At 40.8% G+C, this 21,076-nt stretch overlaps 1 protein-coding gene across 2 annotated transcripts in view; it reads right to left on the reverse strand.

Annotated features, from left to right (window-relative positions):
• Positions 1-18,147, reverse strand: part of RCAN2 (regulator of calcineurin 2) — a 92,494-nt gene extending 74,347 nt beyond the window's left edge. Inside the window, exons 1-2 of one of the 2 annotated variants that reach the window (XM_056343789.1) lie at positions 18,022-18,147; positions 9,449-9,675 (exon numbers count right to left, since the gene is read on the reverse strand). In XM_056343789.1, coding sequence (XP_056199764.1) covers positions 9,449-9,673 — 225 coding nt within the window. In that variant the 5' untranslated portion in view covers positions 9,674-9,675; positions 18,022-18,147. Of the gene's footprint in view, positions 1-9,448; positions 9,676-17,980 lie in introns of both variants that reach the window. The other variant, XM_056343788.1, reaches the window with a different exon arrangement.
• Between the last annotated feature and the right edge of the window lie 2,929 nt (positions 18,148-21,076).

Genomic DNA, 21,076 nt, shown 5'->3' on the forward strand with positions numbered 1-21,076 from the left:
TATTAAAATAAAGAACAGCTGCTGCCCTAACCACATTAGAATGGCTTTACTGCACTTTTTGATTACCATCAGCTAGAAAAACAGTATTTTTGTTGACTTCAGAATGACAGTTTGCTGGAAGGAGAAGGGCAAAACTGTGTTTGATTATTAGCAGATAATAGTTGATAAGAACTACTTAGTAGAACAAATGAAAGGCTTTTCTATAAACAGCATAAAGGCAGTTTTTCCCTTAGAAAGATGTAGCTCTTGCTTGTGTCAGCAGATACCTGAAGGGTTGACTTCTTGTATTAATATGCACTGTGCCAACCTAAGTTTCAATTAGATGCAAGAAGTTCCTGTAGAAGTCATTGCTGTGGTTTATTCCAAGTGTGACCTGGTGTCTATCTTCTTGGCTTTAATTTGTTTTACAAGAACATGCTACACCTCAGATTGCCAGACAAGAAGAAAAAAAAAAAAAATACCCACACAAAACCAGGGAACACTAGTCAACAATAGCAAGTATTGCCAGTTACAATAAATCCAAATCTCTCAAACTTGGTACCTATGTAACAGCATAAAATTACATGGAGACATTGCTGCTGAGTTTTCTCACTTAGCCCAGAAAGCAACAGATCCTACCACTGTCCTGTGAAAAAAAGACTCTGAATTCCACGTACATACAGTCAAACTCTCAAATATTTTAAAGCAGGATAATCAGAAGGAAAAAAAACCAACAACAACAAAACTTCTCTGCCAGCAGAAGTCATTGGTTGAACTCCACATCCCAGGTAACACTGGCAGGGAGCTCAGAGGACAGGTATACTAGCCTCAGTGTTGCAGGTCAGATCCCGACTTCCTTGAAGATCAAAAGGCATTCAAGTCCAGGAATTTAGTTCAACCTGTTACAGAGGACAGAAAACTGCAAAGTGGAATCTTAATCTTAAATATGTACAGTGTTTAGGGATCTCAGACCTACCCACAGATTATCCTACAATGTCCATTCAGCTAGAAGACTGAGTAATTAACAGAACAACTCTTTATTGACTGACAGGTAAGACCTTGCAATTCCCTCTGGCCCCCAGAGCCTGTTTTCTCATGCCACAACAGAAGGTCCTCATAAACCTTGGCATGGATTTACAAACACCTTTGTTAAAATGTCTTATTATTTAAAACTTTGTGTATTTTAGCAGAACTGATAAGAAAATATTTCTCTACAAAAAAAAATTGAAATACTTACCCTGAATGGTCCTTTCCCAGGAAAGTTTTCCCACCCACCCTGGTTTCTTGAGATAAGGCGTTCCCTCTAGACTGCAGAGGAGAGCACGACCAGAGAGTCGACACTATAAGAATTTTTCCATAGTTGCTCTTAAGGAGAAAAGTACATTTCCAAATTTAAAAAGCAGACAGTAACTGCTGTCTTGTGTGTTCTGGAAAGAACATTAATCAGTTTATTTTTGTAATTTACAAATAACTAGTATAGTTAGATGCTTTGAAGCACTCCTCCAAATTTCAGCTGCAATGAATACAGGCCTACCTTTAACCCAGTTGGTCTTTTGCCAGGCATGTTCTCCCATCGAAACAAGGGTATTTGTGCTACCAAGCACCCTGTGCATGGATGGGAAAATAACCCCAAGTCCTGCATAAGTTATTAGACAGCATATACATTACAGACAGCGCCGTTTCAGGCTCAGGAATACTTGTTTTTTTCTGGTTGGTTAGTTGAGGGGGTTTTGTTTAAAAAAAAAAAAAAACACACCCACACATTTTCAGAGCAGGAATTGAATTGAGAAATACACGAAGCCTGGCAATTTCTGGATGACAACGGGATAATCATGGCCAAGGTATACCTTCTACTTGTATGGGAGGAAGCGGGCATATGCAGATTCACCTTGACCATAATGTTACAACTACAAAATCTCAGTATCCTTCTAAGAAACACAAAGGGCATAAAGCTTATGCATTTTTCCAGAAAGACACTGAAAGGATTCAGCATTTCTACTAACAGCCAGAACAACCTACCTGGGAAGGCAGAAGGAATGCCTAAACCAGACTAGACTAACAACTTACAGTCCCACTAGAAATTCTGCAAATCACCTCAGAAAATAAGTGTCAGACCCTATGTATCTAAATAAATGCAAGTTGTCTTGTTAACAGGAACAAGAACAACCTTAAATAACCTCCTTACAAATATGTATTAAAATTCTGACTATGTAAACCACACCAAGTTTAAATCATTTTCTTCCCCCTAAACCAAAATAAATACCCAACAGATCCCAAAAGCCAGTGAAAATTAACTTTGCTACTGCCCTTTCTCCAGTAAAGCCACAGCACCTTATTGTTACTGTAGTTCTAGTCCTAGGGAGTTCCAGGCACTCAAAATGCTTTATGGATCCCACTGCTATACACGTTTAGATAGCTGATATGATACAGTGTCTGACTTCATGAAGTTTCTGCTTTTGTTATCAGAGCTCCTCAATACTCACAACTGACCTGTAAGTAAAGCATGAAAATTACAGCTATAGAGCGTCTCATCCCATGTGCCAATACATAGCTGACTAACAAGGTCTAGCAGCTATATCATAGGAAGTAAACTAAGGCAGGTTTATGAATGAAAAAACATCAACAGCTTTTTTAGGCTGTAGGGAAGACTCATAATAGGGCTGAAAAAGCTGGGATTATTACTCCAGCAGTCAGACAGGATCTTAGATGCAGAGTGAAAGTTCATAGATGTTTTCAGCTGAAATACTGTGTTGCACCGAAATGACTTCACAGCAGAAGTATGTGAAATAAGTTACAGAATAAAATACAGGTGCCATGGAAAATGTATTTTTCAGACTGCACACTTCTCAGAACAAGAACAGCCTCCTATAGCTTTATCTTAATGCTGCCATTATCATATAAAAAAATTCTTGGATGTCTGTAAACCACCACCCAGGGAAGAGTGCAAGATAGGATTCCCAGAGGGCAGCTATGATTCATGAAGTGCTAAAGAAAACTGCTCCTGCAGCCTTTTTTTTTTTGCAAGCTCTCCATATTTTTATTTTATTAGCTGCGTATACAGTGTATAGTAAAGAAAAAGCTCAATTTTCACAGAATGACAAGGAATAACATTCACTCCATTTATAAAGCAGAACAAAACAAAGTAGGTTGAGATTCCACAGCACAAGGCACAGTCTGCTTCAAGTGGCAGTTTCTGATAATGTTATCGTATCAACGGACAACAACCTTAAAAGGTAGAAAAACTGAAAGTAAAACAAAGCAACAGCAAGTGTACCAGGAAGGCACAATGATGCCTGCATTCCTTTCCAGCCTTAGAGCACTGACTTCATCTTTGCTAGGGTGACCTTCCACTGAGTCCATGCTTGAATACTAATATTAGACTAAAAAGAAGTGTGCCACCCTCTAAATATAATGATGACTCAACACCTAGAGGCTTCAGTGATGTAATATGACCAAAGAGGTTCTGACTTCATAATCTACATTTTTAAAAATCTAAAGTCAAAAGGAACAGATCTTCCCCTGCAGAAACAAAGCCTGCCTCTTAGAGCATCTTCTTGATTTAGTCTGTACGAAAAGGGAATCAAAGAAACATTTCACACATGGCAGCAGACACACTGGCTCCACTTTGTTTAGAAGTAGCACTGAACAGACACATTTCAATTACATGCTTCAGAGTCAAAGCATCAGTAGGAAGTTTCAGTTCCAGCATCAACATATAAAAGTTAGAAGACAACACAGCAGACTACTGAACAGTTTGGTGCCTTTTACTGCACCTTCAAAATAAGAACAGCAGCATGAAGATATGCTTTGTTGAGAAAGCTGAATGCAAGTACAAAGGAAAAAAGCCTTCCCAAGTCAGGCCACAGAGTTCTCTTAAAACATCATCATTAGACAAATATTCCAGCACTCACTTGACGTATCTATCCTTATATCTTTTTCAAGGCCCACGCTCAATAATACATCTTGGGGTGGGGGAGTCAAAGGTAGTCTAACCAGGCTGCTGTAGTAAAAGCAAGTAGTCATCCAATATACGCAAATAAAATTGTAATGTGAAAGAATCCCTCATGAAAATATTAACTGTTTTCATAGAAAGCCCTTCCATTAAAGTAGGATTATCTTTTTGACTTGTTAGTTCAGCTTCTTTTCTCCTCCCTTCCCCACCCTGCCTCCATTAAGCTTATAGTTCAGGAAATGCGTTTTTAATCACCTTCATTCCCTAATCTTGCATGCATGGCATTGACGCTCCTCACCAGAAGAATTAGGATACACTTCAACATATGTTCACAGAATCACAGGCTCATGGAGGTTGGAAGGGACCTCTGGAGGTCATCTTGTCCACTCGCCTGCTCAAGCAGGACCACCTAGAGCCAGCCCAGGACCACATCCACACAGCTTTTGAATACCCCCATGGAGGGAAATTGTACCACCTCCCTAGGCAACCTGTGCTCAGTCACTCTCACAGTAAAAAAAACTGTTTTCTGTTGTTCAGAGCAAACTTCCTGTGCTTCAGTGTGCCCACAGCCTCCGTTCCTGGCACTGGGCACCACTGAGAAGAGCCTAGCTCTGCCATCTTTGTACCCAGCCTTCAGGTGTTAATACACACTGATAAGATCCCCCCTGAACCTTCTCTTCTTCAGGCTGAACTGTCCCAGCTCTCTCAGCCTTTCTTCGTAAGAGAGATGCTCCAGCCCCTTCCTCATCTTAGTGGTCCTTCACTAGACTCTCCCCAGCAGGTCCATGTCTTCCTTATACTGGCAAGTCCAGAACTGGGCACATGTTTGGTCACTGTAATTTTTCCTGCATAAATAATATTATCTCCTAATGGTTTGAATTACACTGGCAAGAAAAAGCACTTAATGGACTTTGGCTAACATTTCCTAAGTAACTCCACCATAACTAAAATGCTCAGAAAATGATAAATCATTCGTTACCTGAAATACAACTATCAAGTTTAATAGGTGTTCCTTCCAATTTGAACCAAAACAGTGGAAGAAAGAGCATACAGCCTCTAAACAGCTTGAGGAAACACATCATTCCCTCACATAAGCATATTCTAATAGTGAAGTTTTGTGTAAGCATCTCCGGAGGCATTACAACATTAAAAGAAACCATCTTAAGAGACAAAGACGCTTCACTTTGACAGTGGGCTTACCAGTTTCAGCCTGAAGGAAATTACAGAGTCACATTACAAAAAGGATGATTTTACAAAACAGTGAAATATACGTAACAAAAACACAACAAAAGGGTTACTATCTGGAAAGCCTAAGGGCTATGTGTAGCAATTAACATCTAAAACACACATCCATCCTTAGGAGTAATTAGTTATGCCCCTTGACTCTCCACCACAACTGCTTTATCAGGAAAGATAAAAGGAGCAGCACCTTCCATTCAGTCACACAGTCAGCCAAAAATAACAATCTCAATTTCACCATATCTTGCTCACTTAAGCAGTGCCATCAGTTTTTCCAAAAGACATGTGGCAAAACCCAGGGTTTAGGGGTAATTTCATTTTAAGCTTCTTTACAATATGACTTCCATGACCTGACCAAGTCAGTGCTGTACACTACAAAAACCAAAACCATCTGCCCCTACCATTAACATGTTATATGCCAAAACAAATTATCAGTCCCTCCAGAGACGGGAACACAGCTGAATGTGATCCCAGCTTTGCAACAGACCTGTTGGATAGCCCACTTCAACTCCTTTGCTCTTCCTTACTAAAAATCTAAGTATTTTCTAGTCATATTGTAAAGACAGTACAATTTCTTTTTCTGTACAAATGAGGCTGTCCAGGATGGGAGTAGAGATAAGCAAAGCCACCTCCCTTCAGTTGTAGCAAGCTCTTGGTGCACTGAAGCTGCCAAGCCATCCTGTACAAATTCTTAAATGCCCGTATTATTGACCCAGCTATCTGGGGCACTCTCTTCTCCCAAGTACAAATTTCTTTCTAAAAACACAGGTCTGAAAGGTAGGGAAATATTTTTTGACCAGCCACCCTGTTACCGTAGCAAAATCAGATACACATAGCTAGCACTAATCTATATTCCTCCCTTCTTCTACCACTGCCTAAAAATCAGGCAGTTACTCCCAAGCAGCTTTCTTGAAGCCAGATGGTTCTGGCTTGTCTCCAGGATCCCAGGGCCCACAACTCTTCAGACTCACTGCCCAGGTTGAGACCTTAGGGTGCCACCCAAAGGAAGACTCAAGCCTGGCCCCATACAGTTTCTTTGTCAGTTAAGGACAGAGCCTTCAGCTGCAAGAATTTTTCATCTTCAGAAAATGAAGATCCAAATCTCAGACTCATCATCCCTCTTGACTGGCAACACAAAGCCCTTTCTGAGAGATGCAGTACAGCCAGATGATACTGGTGAAAGGGTGTATCTGATACAGGCCGCAGCAAGAACTGACAAAAGCAAATGGACTTACGCACAGTGCAGGCGTATATGCTGCTAGGTGTTTTCCCAGGGTTGCTGCAAGGAAGTACTCAAGCACAAACTGGAATTTATCCTATATCTGATACAAAGTAGTTAAATGCCTTCAAATTAAAACAAAAATATGTAAGGCATCTGCTTTTAAAAGCTATCTTTAGTGAGTATATTGCTTAGAAATTTGTGTTACAAGTTTGAATGTGACAATTCAGCCTCTTGGATGCTTCAGGTAACTAACTTTAAAGCTGTCAGCATGAGTTATTTACATTAATACTGTTGCATGCCAGAGCCACTCAGGAGTTTAAATATATGAATATTATTTATGCAGCAAGTTCACACACCAAATCAAAACAACCATTTATAATGAAGGTTTCTCTGGCTTCCTTTACTAGCTAACTTGTAAGTTCCAAGCTACTCATACCTCCAGTTTCCTCCTAAAAGCATAGGTAGGAGTAAAAGTCAAAGATACATTGCAAAAACTTTACTTTCTGCAGAACAGGTAACACAACGCAACTACTGTAGATATAACCATTATTGCAGTATGTTGGTTAAATTACTGCTACATATACATTGGATCAATGTGTAATTTAAGAGATGATTGTTAGCAGCATTTATTAATTGTGATTGTGTGGGATTTTAAAAACTTTAGCTTAGTAAGTTGACAGTATTTTTTATTGAATTCACGTCTGCTCTTATCCTGCATCAACAGTTAACAATAGAAAGGAATTCTAGGTATTATATAGGAACTATATAATACTATATAGTATAGTATTTATATATATAAATACTCTATATATAAAGGAACTATAGGTATTAAACATATATGTTCTACAGGAATAATAAAAATATTAATCAGCGCCCTAGGTTCTTGGATTTATTGAGAAATCTGAAGGTAATGCCATCTAGGTAAATACACTCACAGGAATAACTACTTACCTGCAAACAGAGCTGTTCAATCAATGTCATCAACAAAGAGTTTACAGACATGCACACAGAATAGAATACCCACCTCCACAACCCAGCTGCTATTCTTAAAACACATCCTTAAGTCCTGCAAGTCTTTAGGGATTGCTATCCCACATACTTACATAATCATCCATTCCATTTTCTAACTAAGCCATCAGCTAAACACCAGAATACAGCTCTCGAAAGGGAAAGCTCAGGAGCAAGTGGGGACAGAATCTCTGCAGGATGAAAAAAGGATTCTTAGTTCTAGATGGGCTTGTGTTTTCTTCCATTAAAAGTGGACTTTCAGACTTCTTCAACATCAGTGAAGTTCTAACCAGACTGTCACAAAATTCCACAAAATGACACAATATAAATGTAACATGCTTATCAGCAAAAGGCCTTAGACAATTAGAGAATGGGTTGGGTTGGAAGGGACCTTAAAGATCATCTAGTTCCAGCTCCCCTGCCATGAGAAGGGACACCTTCCACTAGACTAGGTTGCCCCCAGCCCTGTCCAACCTGGCCTTCAACACTTCCGTGGATGGGGCATCCACAGCTGCTCTGGGCAGCCTGGGCCAGCGTCTCACCACCCTCACAGTAAAGAATTTATTCCTAATATCTGATCTAAATCTACCCTCTTTTAGTTTAAAACCATATACAAAGAAAACAAAATGGTGCAGTTTTCCAAGATTACAACTTAGTGTAGGATTTTTTTAATTTAAATATGACCACTTTGTTTAGGGCTGTGGTATGAACTTTTATTTTCTTTTAATCTGTATTACTCAAGCATACACACATTTCACAGATTATGGAAGATGAAGATGCCTGAAAAATTAAACCTAAACAATTCCATTTGTGCAACCTCAACAGATACCGCTTTCAGTACGTTTAACAGGTTTAACCTGCATCCTTAGAAGTCTTGTTTTATTTCCTTTTCATCTAGTAAGTTCCCCACTACAGATCCTTTAAGCATGATGGCCAGGTTTGGTCCCAGCAAAACTAGTTTTCTCTGGAAAGCGCATCAGTTAGTTCCAGCCAAACCCCACTTTACCACTGCCAGCTTGTCCAGAAAAGACATTCAAGCAGCCTCAGATGTTCCTTTAACAATTAGCCTAGACTAATGTCATCAGACAAAGCCCCAAGCTATCAGTTTTATATCCCTGACATCTCCATCAGGAAGAATACTAGGCTAAGAAACAAGAACCGAACACTTCTGGCAAAAACAGATTTTTTATTTTAAGAGGATATTGTTTTCAACATTTTGTTTTAGACTAATTACAGAGTTAAAAATATTCTCATGCAGTTCCTCATCTTTGTTCTCACTACCCTTCATTTTAGGTTTTTCCACATACATGCTTTAAGTTATCTGAAATAACTAATTTTGAGACCTTATTGCTCCCTACAACTACCTGAAAGGAGGCTGTAGGCAGGTGGGGGGGGTCTGTTTCTTCTCCGAATAAGCAACAGGACAAGAGGAAATGGCCTCAAGTTGCACTAGGGGAAGTTTAGATTGGATATTAGGACAAAACATATTCACCGAAAGGGTTGTCAAGCAAGGGCAGTCAAGCCTTGGAACAGGCTGCCCAGGGGGGTGGTTGAGTCACCATCCCTGGAGGTATTTAAAAGATGTGGTGCTTAGGGACATGGTTTAGTGGTGAACTTGGCAGTGCTGAATTAACAGTTAGACTTGATGATCGTAAAGGTCTTTTCCAAACCAAATGATTCTACGAGAAAATACAAGAATGGCAGCCTCCCACAGTGGTACGTTATCAGCAAGCGGCAGGAACTTTCACATGTTTAACTTCGCCAGCTCCATCATGACTGCAACTATGAAGACGTGTACCCACATTTTAGTATTCTGCAAATCTAAACAGAAGAAGAAAATTTTCTGTTCACTGTAGTTGACAAAAAGGCTTTTGAGCTCTCGAAACAGACATCATGGCAGTGTTGTCATCACCTTAGAAAGAAGTCATATTTGTAATATGGTTTCTTTGTACATGACAGATTTATTGCTGTTTCAATGAAACAGCAATAAATACAAACGTAAGGTATATATTTATCTTACATTAAAAATATGGAAAGTGACACTGTACCTTACTGTCCTCATCTTCAAACACAGACTGGTGAACATTACAAGCAAAGAGAGAATTCGGGAGATCATTGAAGTCAATTATTTCATGAAAGTCTTCCTCTGCAAAACATCTCTTTAAATCGTTGTCTCCATTTATAGAGTAGAGTAAGAATTGTCGTCCATCTTCCGAGATGCAGCCATAGTGATCGAGGCCTCGCATTCCAAAGAAGTATGAGTCTCCCCTCATCCCTGGCAGCATGGAAAGACACATACAAAAGTTAATCCAGAAATTTTTAGTTTGGGGGCTTAGTTTGTAGAAAGTACACTTCACACTAATTTAAGGCAACAATTGACCTCTGAAACAGGGCACTACAACTAGTGTCACCGAAGTTCAAACAGGGACTTTGCTTTAAGTTTCATTTATTACCACAGAAAAGACAAAACCAATTCAGCACAAGCTGCATAACACAACCAGAAGCAAGGCATTACTTAAGTAGTATTTTCTTTCAGGGCAAAGAGTATGTTGTATTTGGGTTTAAGAGAGTCATGTTTGTCACTGGGAAGGCAGGCTGGTGCTTCTGAGCTTGCAGTCAGCTTTGACAGAAAGTGTAACACACTGGCTAAGAAGAAAATGAAAATAACTGAAAATTTTACCAGGCATCAACTCAAGGAAAAAAAAAAAAAAAAAAAAGACCCTGTTGGAAAGTAATATGAACACAGAATCACTGAAAAACAGCACAGCTACACCACATCACCATTACAAAGAAAAGCCATTTTTTCTACAGTTTAAGGACAGAACATACCCTGGTTTTCCATGCTCATTTGCAATTTCTTTGTTTGCATCTTAATCACATTAGGAAGTAAATAAAAGGTGATGGAAGAGTGGACTCAAGAGATAATTCTCACCACCTTTTAAGAAAATCCTGCTGATATTGGAGCCTTTACTGCAAATCCATCAGGGCAGACATTTCAAGACAGGTAGAAGCAACAAGCCCATACATCAAACAGTATCCCTACTGTTGATACAACAGTAAACTTCATACCAGCCGACGGGATTAAGTAAAGGTCCAATTAATTATCAGTGTGCTAATTAGTATAAATTCAGGTATTTATCAGTCCTTAGTATTGGTACATTAGACATCAACCTATAACCTCTATAGAGCTCCACTAAGTTAACTAGAAGCTACGCAGATGAATAATTCCCTTATAGTTTTGTTTCTTTTGGTAACATATGCAATCATTGGCTGCTTTTTCTCCTCATAACATAAGGAGTTAGAAAGTTACATAAACACAGTGTGCTCATCTGTTTCAGATTTGCTCTTGCTCTATTGCATACTGGCTATTCTCTATAAATAGTTGTAAATATTAGCTCAAATACACTATTTAAGACTAGTATCCAAAATTAGACCCTATGGGTTTATTACACTTAATCACAGTAAAGCAAAACTAAATTATAGAGGTATCTTGCCATGCCTGTGCCTTCATATAACCTCATTTCTGCTGCTGGTGTGAAATGACATTTGGCCTATGACAGAACACATCATTCTATAACCTCATGTTATGGAAATGTCAGTAATTGTTGCCGAAGTCTCAGGGCTAACAACAGAAGTTCACAAGAAAACAAGCTAAAGTCATGCTCAAAAGTATCAGTTTTGAATACTGAGTCCATACTTACCACACTTTCAAATCGCGTGATAGAGAGATTTATTAGCCAGTATTAGAACAACTAAGTTGGAAGGGACCTGCAGAGGTCACCTAGTCCAAATTACACAGGTATCATTCAGAACCTTGTCCAGAGGTAGATGTTCTGCAGCAGTATCACTCACAGTGCATATGATGATCTGTAGAGAGCTGGCAGGTCACAGATCTTAGCTGTCCTCTTTTCCCAGGTACTAAAATATGTTACACAGCTAAAACAAAATAGTTTCCTAGTCCTGTAATCTACGCATGCAATAATTTATGAGTTTGTATATAATTGTAGTAGGAACTCTGTATCACAGCAACATTGATTGCCTCTGGTATTTTGAACCAACTCACTTAAGCCTAGTATTACCATACATTTCAATGTAAACATACCCAGGTAAGTGCTATAAAGAAGTCCTCACAGCAGCCACTACTGCGGAAGAAACTAAAATTCAGAATGTATCACAACTCTAGCAGGAAATAATAGGTCATCTACTCCAAATTCAATCACCTCTAAACATGTTTGCCATCGCGTCTAGCCTGTGTCAAGATGAGATTAATTGTTTTTTAGTTTTATGAAAATAGAACTCAAGCCCGGTATGATACAAAATATAATTTAGATGGGAGAGTACACTTTTGCCAGTGAGTATGAAGTATTTCATTCACAAAAGGCAAACTATGTGCAGTCAGTGAAGATTATTTTATAGTCACACTGGGTAAAATCCTTTTTTCCCACCAAGCATTAAGCTGGAAGAGTCCACTCAGCAAACAGAGATGCTTCAAAACCAGCTTTACACAACGGACCCAAAGAGGATAAAGACAAACTGATGTTCAAAAGTTGTAGGAATTTTGATTATGAATTAACACTCAATAAGCATTCTAGTGAGAAGAGTGAAGATTAAATGGAACTGGGAGTAGGGAAATTTTATACCTACCAGAGTGTCCTGGGGTATAAACAAAACAGGCATCCACTGGCTGAATGGAACTCAGAGACAAAGTAGCACAAGAGAGACAATACAGTATATTGATTTGTTTTCCATACACATTTCTATATTAGCCAATTTCTCAAACTGTACTTTTAGTCCAATACATATGCTTCACTTTCACTGTAAAGTACGACAGTAATGTTAAAGATCATGGCAGCTAACAAGCTTCATGCATCCTGTTCCCCAATGCATAACAAAGCTATTACTGTGTACAGAGAAGTAGAGGATCTCAATACATTGACAGAAGTCAGAAAAGTCTACAGGTTTCTTCACTGAACTGTTTATTGTTTGTTCCTGATGGAACCATATTATAAGGTACTAGATAGGAAAGGAAGCTTTTAAATTAAGAATTAAGCAAAACCACTATGACAAGCAACAGAACAGGACTTTAGGTTACAACCATGCCAAGTTCAGTTTTTTAACCATCTTAGTTGGCAATAAGGAAATGAGCATGCACTATAGCAAGTGATTCCACAATCTCTAGGCTTCAAAGTGCCATCTGAAATTAGAAATTAATAAATACTTTACCATTATGCAGCAGTAGGGCCCTTTAACAAGAAAAGCTTGCTGCTTTTTTCAGTCAGTTCTTGAAGGAGATTTGCTCAGTGGGACTTGGGTATTGGTCAAGTCTTCTTAAGGAAGCCACTGTTTTGTATGCCTTTTGACCACCTCTTCTTAATCTTGTACATAAGGTGTGTATCCATGCACATGCCTTGTCTACACTTAAGATATACCCAGAATTCTGATCAGTATTCCCTCCACTAGCAAGTAAACTTAAAATATCCTGATTATTAAATCCTCTGCACAATTTAAGATGGGACCTGCACAGTTAAAAACATCCATATGGAATAACTATTTTTTCATAAATTTTACGTGGCAAGTGCCACGTACTGCACCACAATTAAAATAGAAATCTCACCAATAAAGCACAGATATTCCCCAAGAGAAATAAACTGCCCATGAGTCTGAGCTCAACGAGAAATCAGAGGGCATAAATGTACTTGAATCAACAATGTTTGTTAGCACACTTCAAACCCTTGCGCTGTAAGTTCGGACTCTGACCAGACAAACTAGCACTTCTGCCAAAAGATGCAACATAGTCAGTCCATTGTCCACCTCAGGCTTCTCCTTCCAACACCTTTTATAGTGTAGAAAGCACCTCCTGATCCAATTCACGGCACAACCACACAAACTGATTCAATTAAAAGAAAAGACCAGGCCTAATGAAAAAAGTTTGGGTTTAACTCCATTAGGTAGATAACTGACCTGATTCACTTCATTACTGCGTGACTATTTGTAGCAAGAAAAAAAAAAAATGAGGGCCAGCTTTGTGAATGGACAGACAACAGCAAAGGTTAGGATTGTACTTTTAGGCAACTAACCTACTTAAAGCATTCATGGAATTATAATCTGAGTTTTCACACCTCTGCATGAACTTCGTAAATTACTGTATCAGAAGTTATCTTCAGACAGTCATGAGCTGAAAATCTTACCTTTTCCTGCATTGTAACGTTACACACACACACAAATAAAAAACAAGTAATAAATACATATCCTCTGTTATGTCTGTCAAGCACCTAAGCCCCGGGTGTTTTCTCGGTGGTAGTGTTTTGTCGCTTCTTCTAAGTTTACTTAGCCACTTCCAGGCAGTAGTCTGTCAAAAAATATTCTCTTCCCAATTATTCTACTAATTTAAAACAAAAGAATTTACATTTCAAATCCCTTAAAACAATTAATTCTAAATCCCGTATAATCCATGAACTGGATTGACATAGAAAATAAACCCAATTAAAAGTTATCTTTTACGTAACTACAATACAATCACTGGATCACATTCCCATTTATATTAAAGCTCCTTTCCACAGCTTTTGACAAAATAAATCAACTCCCCACCCCTTATGGTCTCTTTTATATCACCAAAAAACCAAGACAGACATCCACATAACATTAAACTGTAATCATCTTTCTTTTAAAACGTAATGAGTACAAACCGAGTTGGGCATTTGCTTCTCCCTTTCCCCTTTAAGAACCCAGGTTATGTCTGGGTGGGCTTTAAGTTATTTTTGAGTTTGGTGTAGGGTTCTGACACTAGACTTTGAAGTCACAAAATACATTACAAAAGAATAGAGTACCCTAAGAGTGCAATGCTATTAACCCTTGGAAAACCATAGCAGCCACTGTGTGGACAGTTTAACCAAAAGCTCTGTAGAGATTCCAGGTGGGAGCTAAGTATTCATTCTGTTACCACACTGGTTTTAGACATGGTGCACCTCTAAAATTAGCAGAGACCATCAAGAAAATTATATTCATTGGCAAACAGTAATAGCTTACTGAAGTTTCTATTTGAAAAATTGTTAGCAAAAAGTATTGCTTTTTTACTGAAAAACTGAAAGAGCAAGGATGTGCATCTTGTTAAGAAGTTACACCTCTACAGAGCAGAGTACTTCAGCTGAAATTTTACTGAATGAAGACAACTTGAGCACATGAAGAGCTTGAATGGACCAATGCCTTATATCACCAAGCACAGAGATTTACCCACTGTTTTTATGGAAACTAATGAGGCATTTCCTCGGTGGCTATTTTCCTGTCCTAAGAGTTTTTTTAAAAATAAAAAATAGAATAATAAAAAGCCCACAACTCCCTGAGCAACATCAAGTAACAGGCACGTATCCCTTGAAATCGCTAGGAAACTTTACTTTTTTTTATTAAACACTGCTTGCCATGACAAACAACATGACTAAAAATAGAATAAAACAAACAAAATGTTACAAATAGAAGCTTTAAATATAGTCACTGTAAACTAAAAGTATTATTGAGTCTTAACTGCAAACCTGGAAACCATACTCTACAGGAATTAAGAAGATTTTGGGGAAAAAAATACAAAGCAAGAAAATTTGCAGTTGTTTTTTCTAGAAGGGTCCAGAGAAAGTGCAGGGATTCCACCTCTGCTCCCATGGGTAAAAAAACAAAACATCACCAGACAGCAAGTTTTACCATAACTCGAAGGACAAGGGGGTTGGGGGGGAAGAACCAAACCCACTGAGTAAGAATTTACTGAAAGAATCAGTTTTTACTTAAAATATTCACTGACTTAATGAAAGCAGTCACCAATTTCTATAGTTATGAATTTTATATTACAAGCTAGAAGGCTAAGGATGCAATCCTGCTGAAATCAACTGGAGCCACACTGAATACTTTGGCAGAAGGCACAACTGTAACAGGGAAGTTCAGATAGTAGTAACCTACTGAAACTTCATTCCATTTTGCAAAATGAACACTGGAGATTAGTATTGTTTCTATATGGTGTTAGTTCTTCGCTATGGAAAGCTCCCATGGACTTAAAGGGAAACATTTTACTTTATTAGAGCAGAACAGGACCTCATGTGACAGGATTAATGAGCCACTGCAGTTTCAAAAGCAATAGAGACTATAGTAACCCCTTCTCTCAACCTTCACCTCTGCATCTCCTGCCTGGATAATGACTATTCCCCTTACAGTAATAAGAGTTACTGGTACTGTGAAATCCACTCACATTTTAACTGCAGTTTGGTTAGCCCCACACAAAAACATCAATCTCCACTATTCCTCTCAAAGAAGTGGCAGATACGATGATTTATTTTTTTTAATGCTAATTGGTGCAAATCCCAAATGTGCTAATCCTTTCCATTGACATTCTAGCCATATTAAATTTAGCTGAGACTTTGTAACTATTTTTGGAAGCTTTTAACGTCCAAAGGGACTATTCACTTTTATTCATCTGAAGCAGGGCTGGCCAGCTCAAGCTGTTAAAGACCTGCATGTTGCTCAGAAGGCTCAGCCGTGCCTCCCATGCCAGGGATATATCCTATGACCAGTAAAGGACTCAGCCAGCAATGCCTTGCTAAGCAATCTGTATCTCCAGTCCTGGAGAAAATAAGTCAGCAGACACTGGTGCCCAACCCTAAGACTCCAGCCCCATTCCACAATAGGAAGATGACATTTTGAGCAACCAATGCCAGGTGTGAAGATTTTGTATGCTGTTCTTAAAGTCAAGGAGCTGGATGATGATTAAGGTTACTATGGTAACCACAGTGGTTGATTAAAGTAGTCAAAGAACAAAAAACCATCCCCAAACCTAAAGAAACCAGAACAAGCTTTCTGATTACCTTCACTTGGCCTCCATGCTACTCTATTTAAAGCGAGCCAGTTTTATAAGGGGCACGAAGTATTACAACGTCACTGGCCTTCAGCCAGATCCTGTCACCTCACACAGGGGTCAGTGGAACACTCGTTTAATAGCCTTCTAGCCTGTAACATAAAATTCATAACTATACCCCAATTCTTACGAAGACCTACTTTCCTTTTCCCTATTCAGAGGAGAAAAAAAAAAAAAAAGAAAGAAACCCTGTATTTCAGGGCTACATGCAACAGGAGCTGTTCAAGTGTTTAACTCCAAGAAGATACTCAAGATGCCATTATGACTTGGAATAAGATTTCAAACTTCCCTTGAAAAGGATATTCTGCTGCTACACAGAAGTAATTTATAACTTAAAAAACATTAAGGACACCAAAGCAATGACAAACATTTTCAATACAAACAGTAACAAACCAAGCCACTGAATCTGAATACAGACTACAGTATTTGGAAGAAGACAGCCAAACTAGATCACATAGATGACAACTCCTCCTCAGCAGTTAAAGAAGAATGGGACACTACCTGCTGTTCAAGAAAGGTACCAGTTAACAAAGGTGATCTACAGGAAAACTTCCTCTATCCTTGTTTACTGTGATGCATTTGTAGTTTTTCAGATTGTTTTATACTCTCACAGTATTCAGACTTCCACCTGTTCAGGAATGATGTGCAACTGTATAATTTAGTTTTACTGCAAGAATAAATGCAGCAGGATTTCTTTACAGTGACTACCTATTTTCATTGAAAGGGTTTTCCTTTTCTACAGGGCAACCATTTTAACTAGGTAAACAAGCAAACCAATTTTTAAGTTCAGAACTTCAAAGCCTAACGCAGAAGCTCATGCAAAGCTTAACCCCTGACGAAACCACATTTACTCTCACTTCTCTCATCATAAACTACATAAACTCTCATTTCTGTTATTTCTTTCAGCTGTATAAACCTACTATACATTTTCCTTTTAGGAAACCAGATTATACTCCAATCTGAAGTAGTAAAGAGACCAAAATATTTTAAAGAGACACAAGAGAATCTAGGAGAGGCCGGGAAAAAAAACAAACCAACAATTTTGCAGAGCTACCTGTTATACCAGCATCACCTAACAGCGGCGTGGGATGCTGCAGCTAACTTTAGAGCGGCCCAAGCAGAGCCTCCCTCAGGGATACGGGCTTCGCTCCGACTCCTGCATGCCAGCCTCGAGTTGTAACGAGGAGCCGGGACAGGGCTGCACGGCTGCAAGCGCCCACCTGCTCCGAGCCGACCCCCGGCGGGGCTGTAACTCCCCCCACCTCCCCCCGTCCCGGGGTCGCTCCCTCCTCTCCCCAGGCCCCCCTCCCCCGCAGCAGACGAGCCCCCAGCCCCGCAGGACGAGCCGCCGCGGCGCCCTCCCTCCGCGCGCGCCTGCCCCCCGGCCCACCGGCCATTTCCAGCCACCCGCGCGGCGGGCACCGACCCCCACCGGAGGACGGCCGAACGCTGAGAAGCCCCGGGCTCGCCTCGCAGCCCCCCGCGTCCGAAAAGGCACCGGTGAACGGAGCCCCCGAGGTAAGAGCTGGCCCGGGGAGAGGGCAGGACCGCGGGCGCCGTGGGAAGAGCCGGCGGGGCGGTTACATAACACCGCCACGCCGGGCGCACGGCGCCAGGTCGGCAGGGCAGGGCTGCAACCGGGCGACCCCGCCGGGGACGAAGCCCGTCACGGCAGCGGCCCCGCCCTTACCTCCTGTGGCTGGCTCGTCTTCGCCTCCCCGCCCTCCTCACCTATCGCCGCCGAGCCCCGAGGACCGCGCCGCCAGCTCCTCAGCGAGCACCGCGCACCTCTCGCCTGCCCGCGCCGCTGAGGCAAAGGTGGAGGACGAGGCGGGAGGGATGAGGGGACGCCGCAACCCTATCAGCAAACCCCTCCACCCAAACAAGCAGGCGGGATCCACCAATAAAAATGCGTGGATCAAACTGGCCCCGCCTACTCCAGTGCTGGCCCCGCCTCTCGCCTCCCACCGCCCCGCGCCGGGTGTGGGTTACCAGCGCGGGCGGCGGGGGCCGGTGGCCTTCCCGGCTCGTGTGGGGACGGCTGGGCGGGCGAGGGCCTCATGTCGCCCCCGGCACCCGGGGAGCGGTAGGAACCAGGCAGCGGTTTGTGTCCTCGCTACTAGTGCGTGGCAAAGCTTCCGTCCCTCAGGGTGTCGGCCCCCTGCCCCGAGATGGGGAGGGATGGGGTGAGTGAGGTGGGGTGCGGTGCGGTGAGGTGGGATGGGGTAGGGAGATATGGGCTGGGTGAAGTCGGGTGGGATGGGTAGGGAGATGTGAGGTGGGATGGGATGAGATGGAGAGAGGTGGGGTGGACACCCACACAGTGCCAGCACACCTCGCCAGAGTTTTAGTGGCAAACCACCAACACACACACACACACACACACCATCCCCCGGTGATTCCGTAAGGGGCCGAACTGCCCCTGGGGGATGGAGCTCCCGAGAGCCGTTCCCACCTCTGACCACCGACAAGCAAGAGCTCCCTCTGGAACGGATCCAGTTCTCCATCTGCAGACTAACAGGTGAATAAGGTGTATCGCCCTGTTACAGACAAGGCCAGAATGTGCATTTGTAGGACTCTTGAGGGATGTCATGGTTACCGTGGCAAAAGGCTGATCGTGGTCGTGATTTTCAAAAGAAAAGAAAGCATTCAGATACCTCCAAGGCATGCTGTATTAAAGGAAGGGCTGTTTTCTCTCTTCCAGCTCTATGTCCAAGACTGCTAAGCGTCAGAGGCTAATGCTGCTTTTGCGAAGTCTCTTCGCTTTGGAATGTAATATGGAGGGATTTAATCAATAAGGTGATACAGAAATGTAAATAGGTTTTTGTAAAGATGGCTTTGAAAATCTATAGAATATAATGAAGAGCTAAAAGACTCCCATATAATTATCAAATACCCTATTAAAAAATCCATGGAAGGAATAATTCTCCATTAGTTAAAAATATATTAACAAACCGTATGCTATTTTTAGCCGCACTTTCCAATAGTAGCAGAAAAAAATGTTATAATTAGATCAATACTGTATCCCACCTCATCTCTGCAAATACCAAAGTCCAATGCATTGTAGATTGTTGTTGTACTTGCAACAGAAGATTTCTTCCTGGTCCCATTAACTAAGGACTGACCTATGCCTTGATGCATATCTGGTTTAGACACCTTCCAGTCTTTCTTCTTTGGTTCTGCTTTTACTTTTTAATACATTGTAGGTAACAGATAGTAGTAACTATTATTTCTTGTTGTTTTATCTTTGTGCCTGAAATACAAATCCCTGACCATGATCTTACTGCTTTAGGCACTGTGCAGAAGTGAAAGCAAGCTATGGAACCAAAGATGTGTCAATATAAGCTAATCAGGCTTTATATCAAACTATATGCTTGTTGTTTTGGTCTTTGTTTTAAATATTAAACCTAGTAGGATATCTTCCTTGGTCTCCATTTACCTGCATTCCCTTTGCATGATGTTGTATTTTAATATTCTGAGTAGGAAGAGCACCCACCGTGCTTTTTCTGTCCTACACGTTATACAATTTTCTTGTGTCTTTTCATCCCCATACCTCCTAACTGTGTCTCATTCATGGTAGCTAGTCTCAAATTTTATTCTTTTTCATATTGGGAAGAATGTTTTCATTGTGATGAAGTTGCCCTAACATATGCATTCCTTGCAGTAAAATGGGAGTCTCTACAGTTATGAAAGCAAGCTAACCCTTGTTCAGGAAAGATCAGGAATGTGTAAGTCAGTACTTTGACTTGTACATGCATCCAGACATTATTGCTAAGATGAAGGGGGAAAAATAACCAAATCCCACCCTTTGCAGTAAAAATATCTTTCAAATGAGAGAATAATGAGAATGGCACACTTGCAGGGTTTTTAATATTCCCTGTTGTAAGCATTGAAGATTTATATTAGTAAAGGTCACAAAATAATATATATATTTAGGCATGGAAAAGCGGTGCTGCAAAAATAAGAGAGTGAGAGCAACTGAGAGTATGTTCTTCTTGGAGTGGCAGCATTCACCCACCTAGCCTCCGGTGCTATTCGGGCAGCGCAGCCTGAGTAGGCACCCTGTGCTTCCTAAATGCTGTGGGCATCTTCCCACAACCCAAGTAGTTGTAGAGTGCCAAAATCTGGAGGAAGCTGAAATTCTGGAAAGAATACCAAAGGAGATGATAAAACAGCTGCCACTTGCAAGATTTGCAAGCAGTGCTGTAGGCCTGCTCCCACAGAACTGAGGGGGAGTTTTGTTACTGATATCTCAGAGCACAGGCTTAGCCCATCTGATCCAAATCCTGAGCTGCTCATTATCTTCAGTCTGCACCTGCTTCTTATCTACAGATTTAATCTGCAAGCAAAAGCGGCCTCTCAAATGTGCTGAAGCAACCACGGTGAATTTCAATGCAACTAAAGTACCCTAACTAAAATACTCTGGCCTCCTATGTTAGGCTGATTTCTGATCATCAGAATGCAAACACTGACTCAGTCCTGCACCCTTTGCAGGAGCTTTTGTGACAAAGTTTTCTCTTTTCAGAAGAAATGAGTAATGTCTCAAAATCTGTAGATTCTCAAGAAGTGGACACCGCTTCTTTTACATTCCTGTTCACTGGGATAATCCCAAATTCTTTGGCCAGATATGGATTATGATTTCTTGCAAATGGCTGAGCCTGGAGATTAGAGGATAAAGCAAGTAAAATTAATGTTGACTACCTCGGTGTTACCATACTCTTGATTATTTCTGTTACTTTTTTAGAATATAAAACCACAGTTGGATCCATCTAGCACTGTATCTTGT

The sequence above is a fragment of the Falco biarmicus genome, chromosome 6 (genome assembly GCF_023638135.1).
Source record: "Falco biarmicus isolate bFalBia1 chromosome 6, bFalBia1.pri, whole genome shotgun sequence".
Classification (NCBI taxonomy): Eukaryota; Metazoa; Chordata; class Aves; order Falconiformes; family Falconidae; genus Falco; species Falco biarmicus.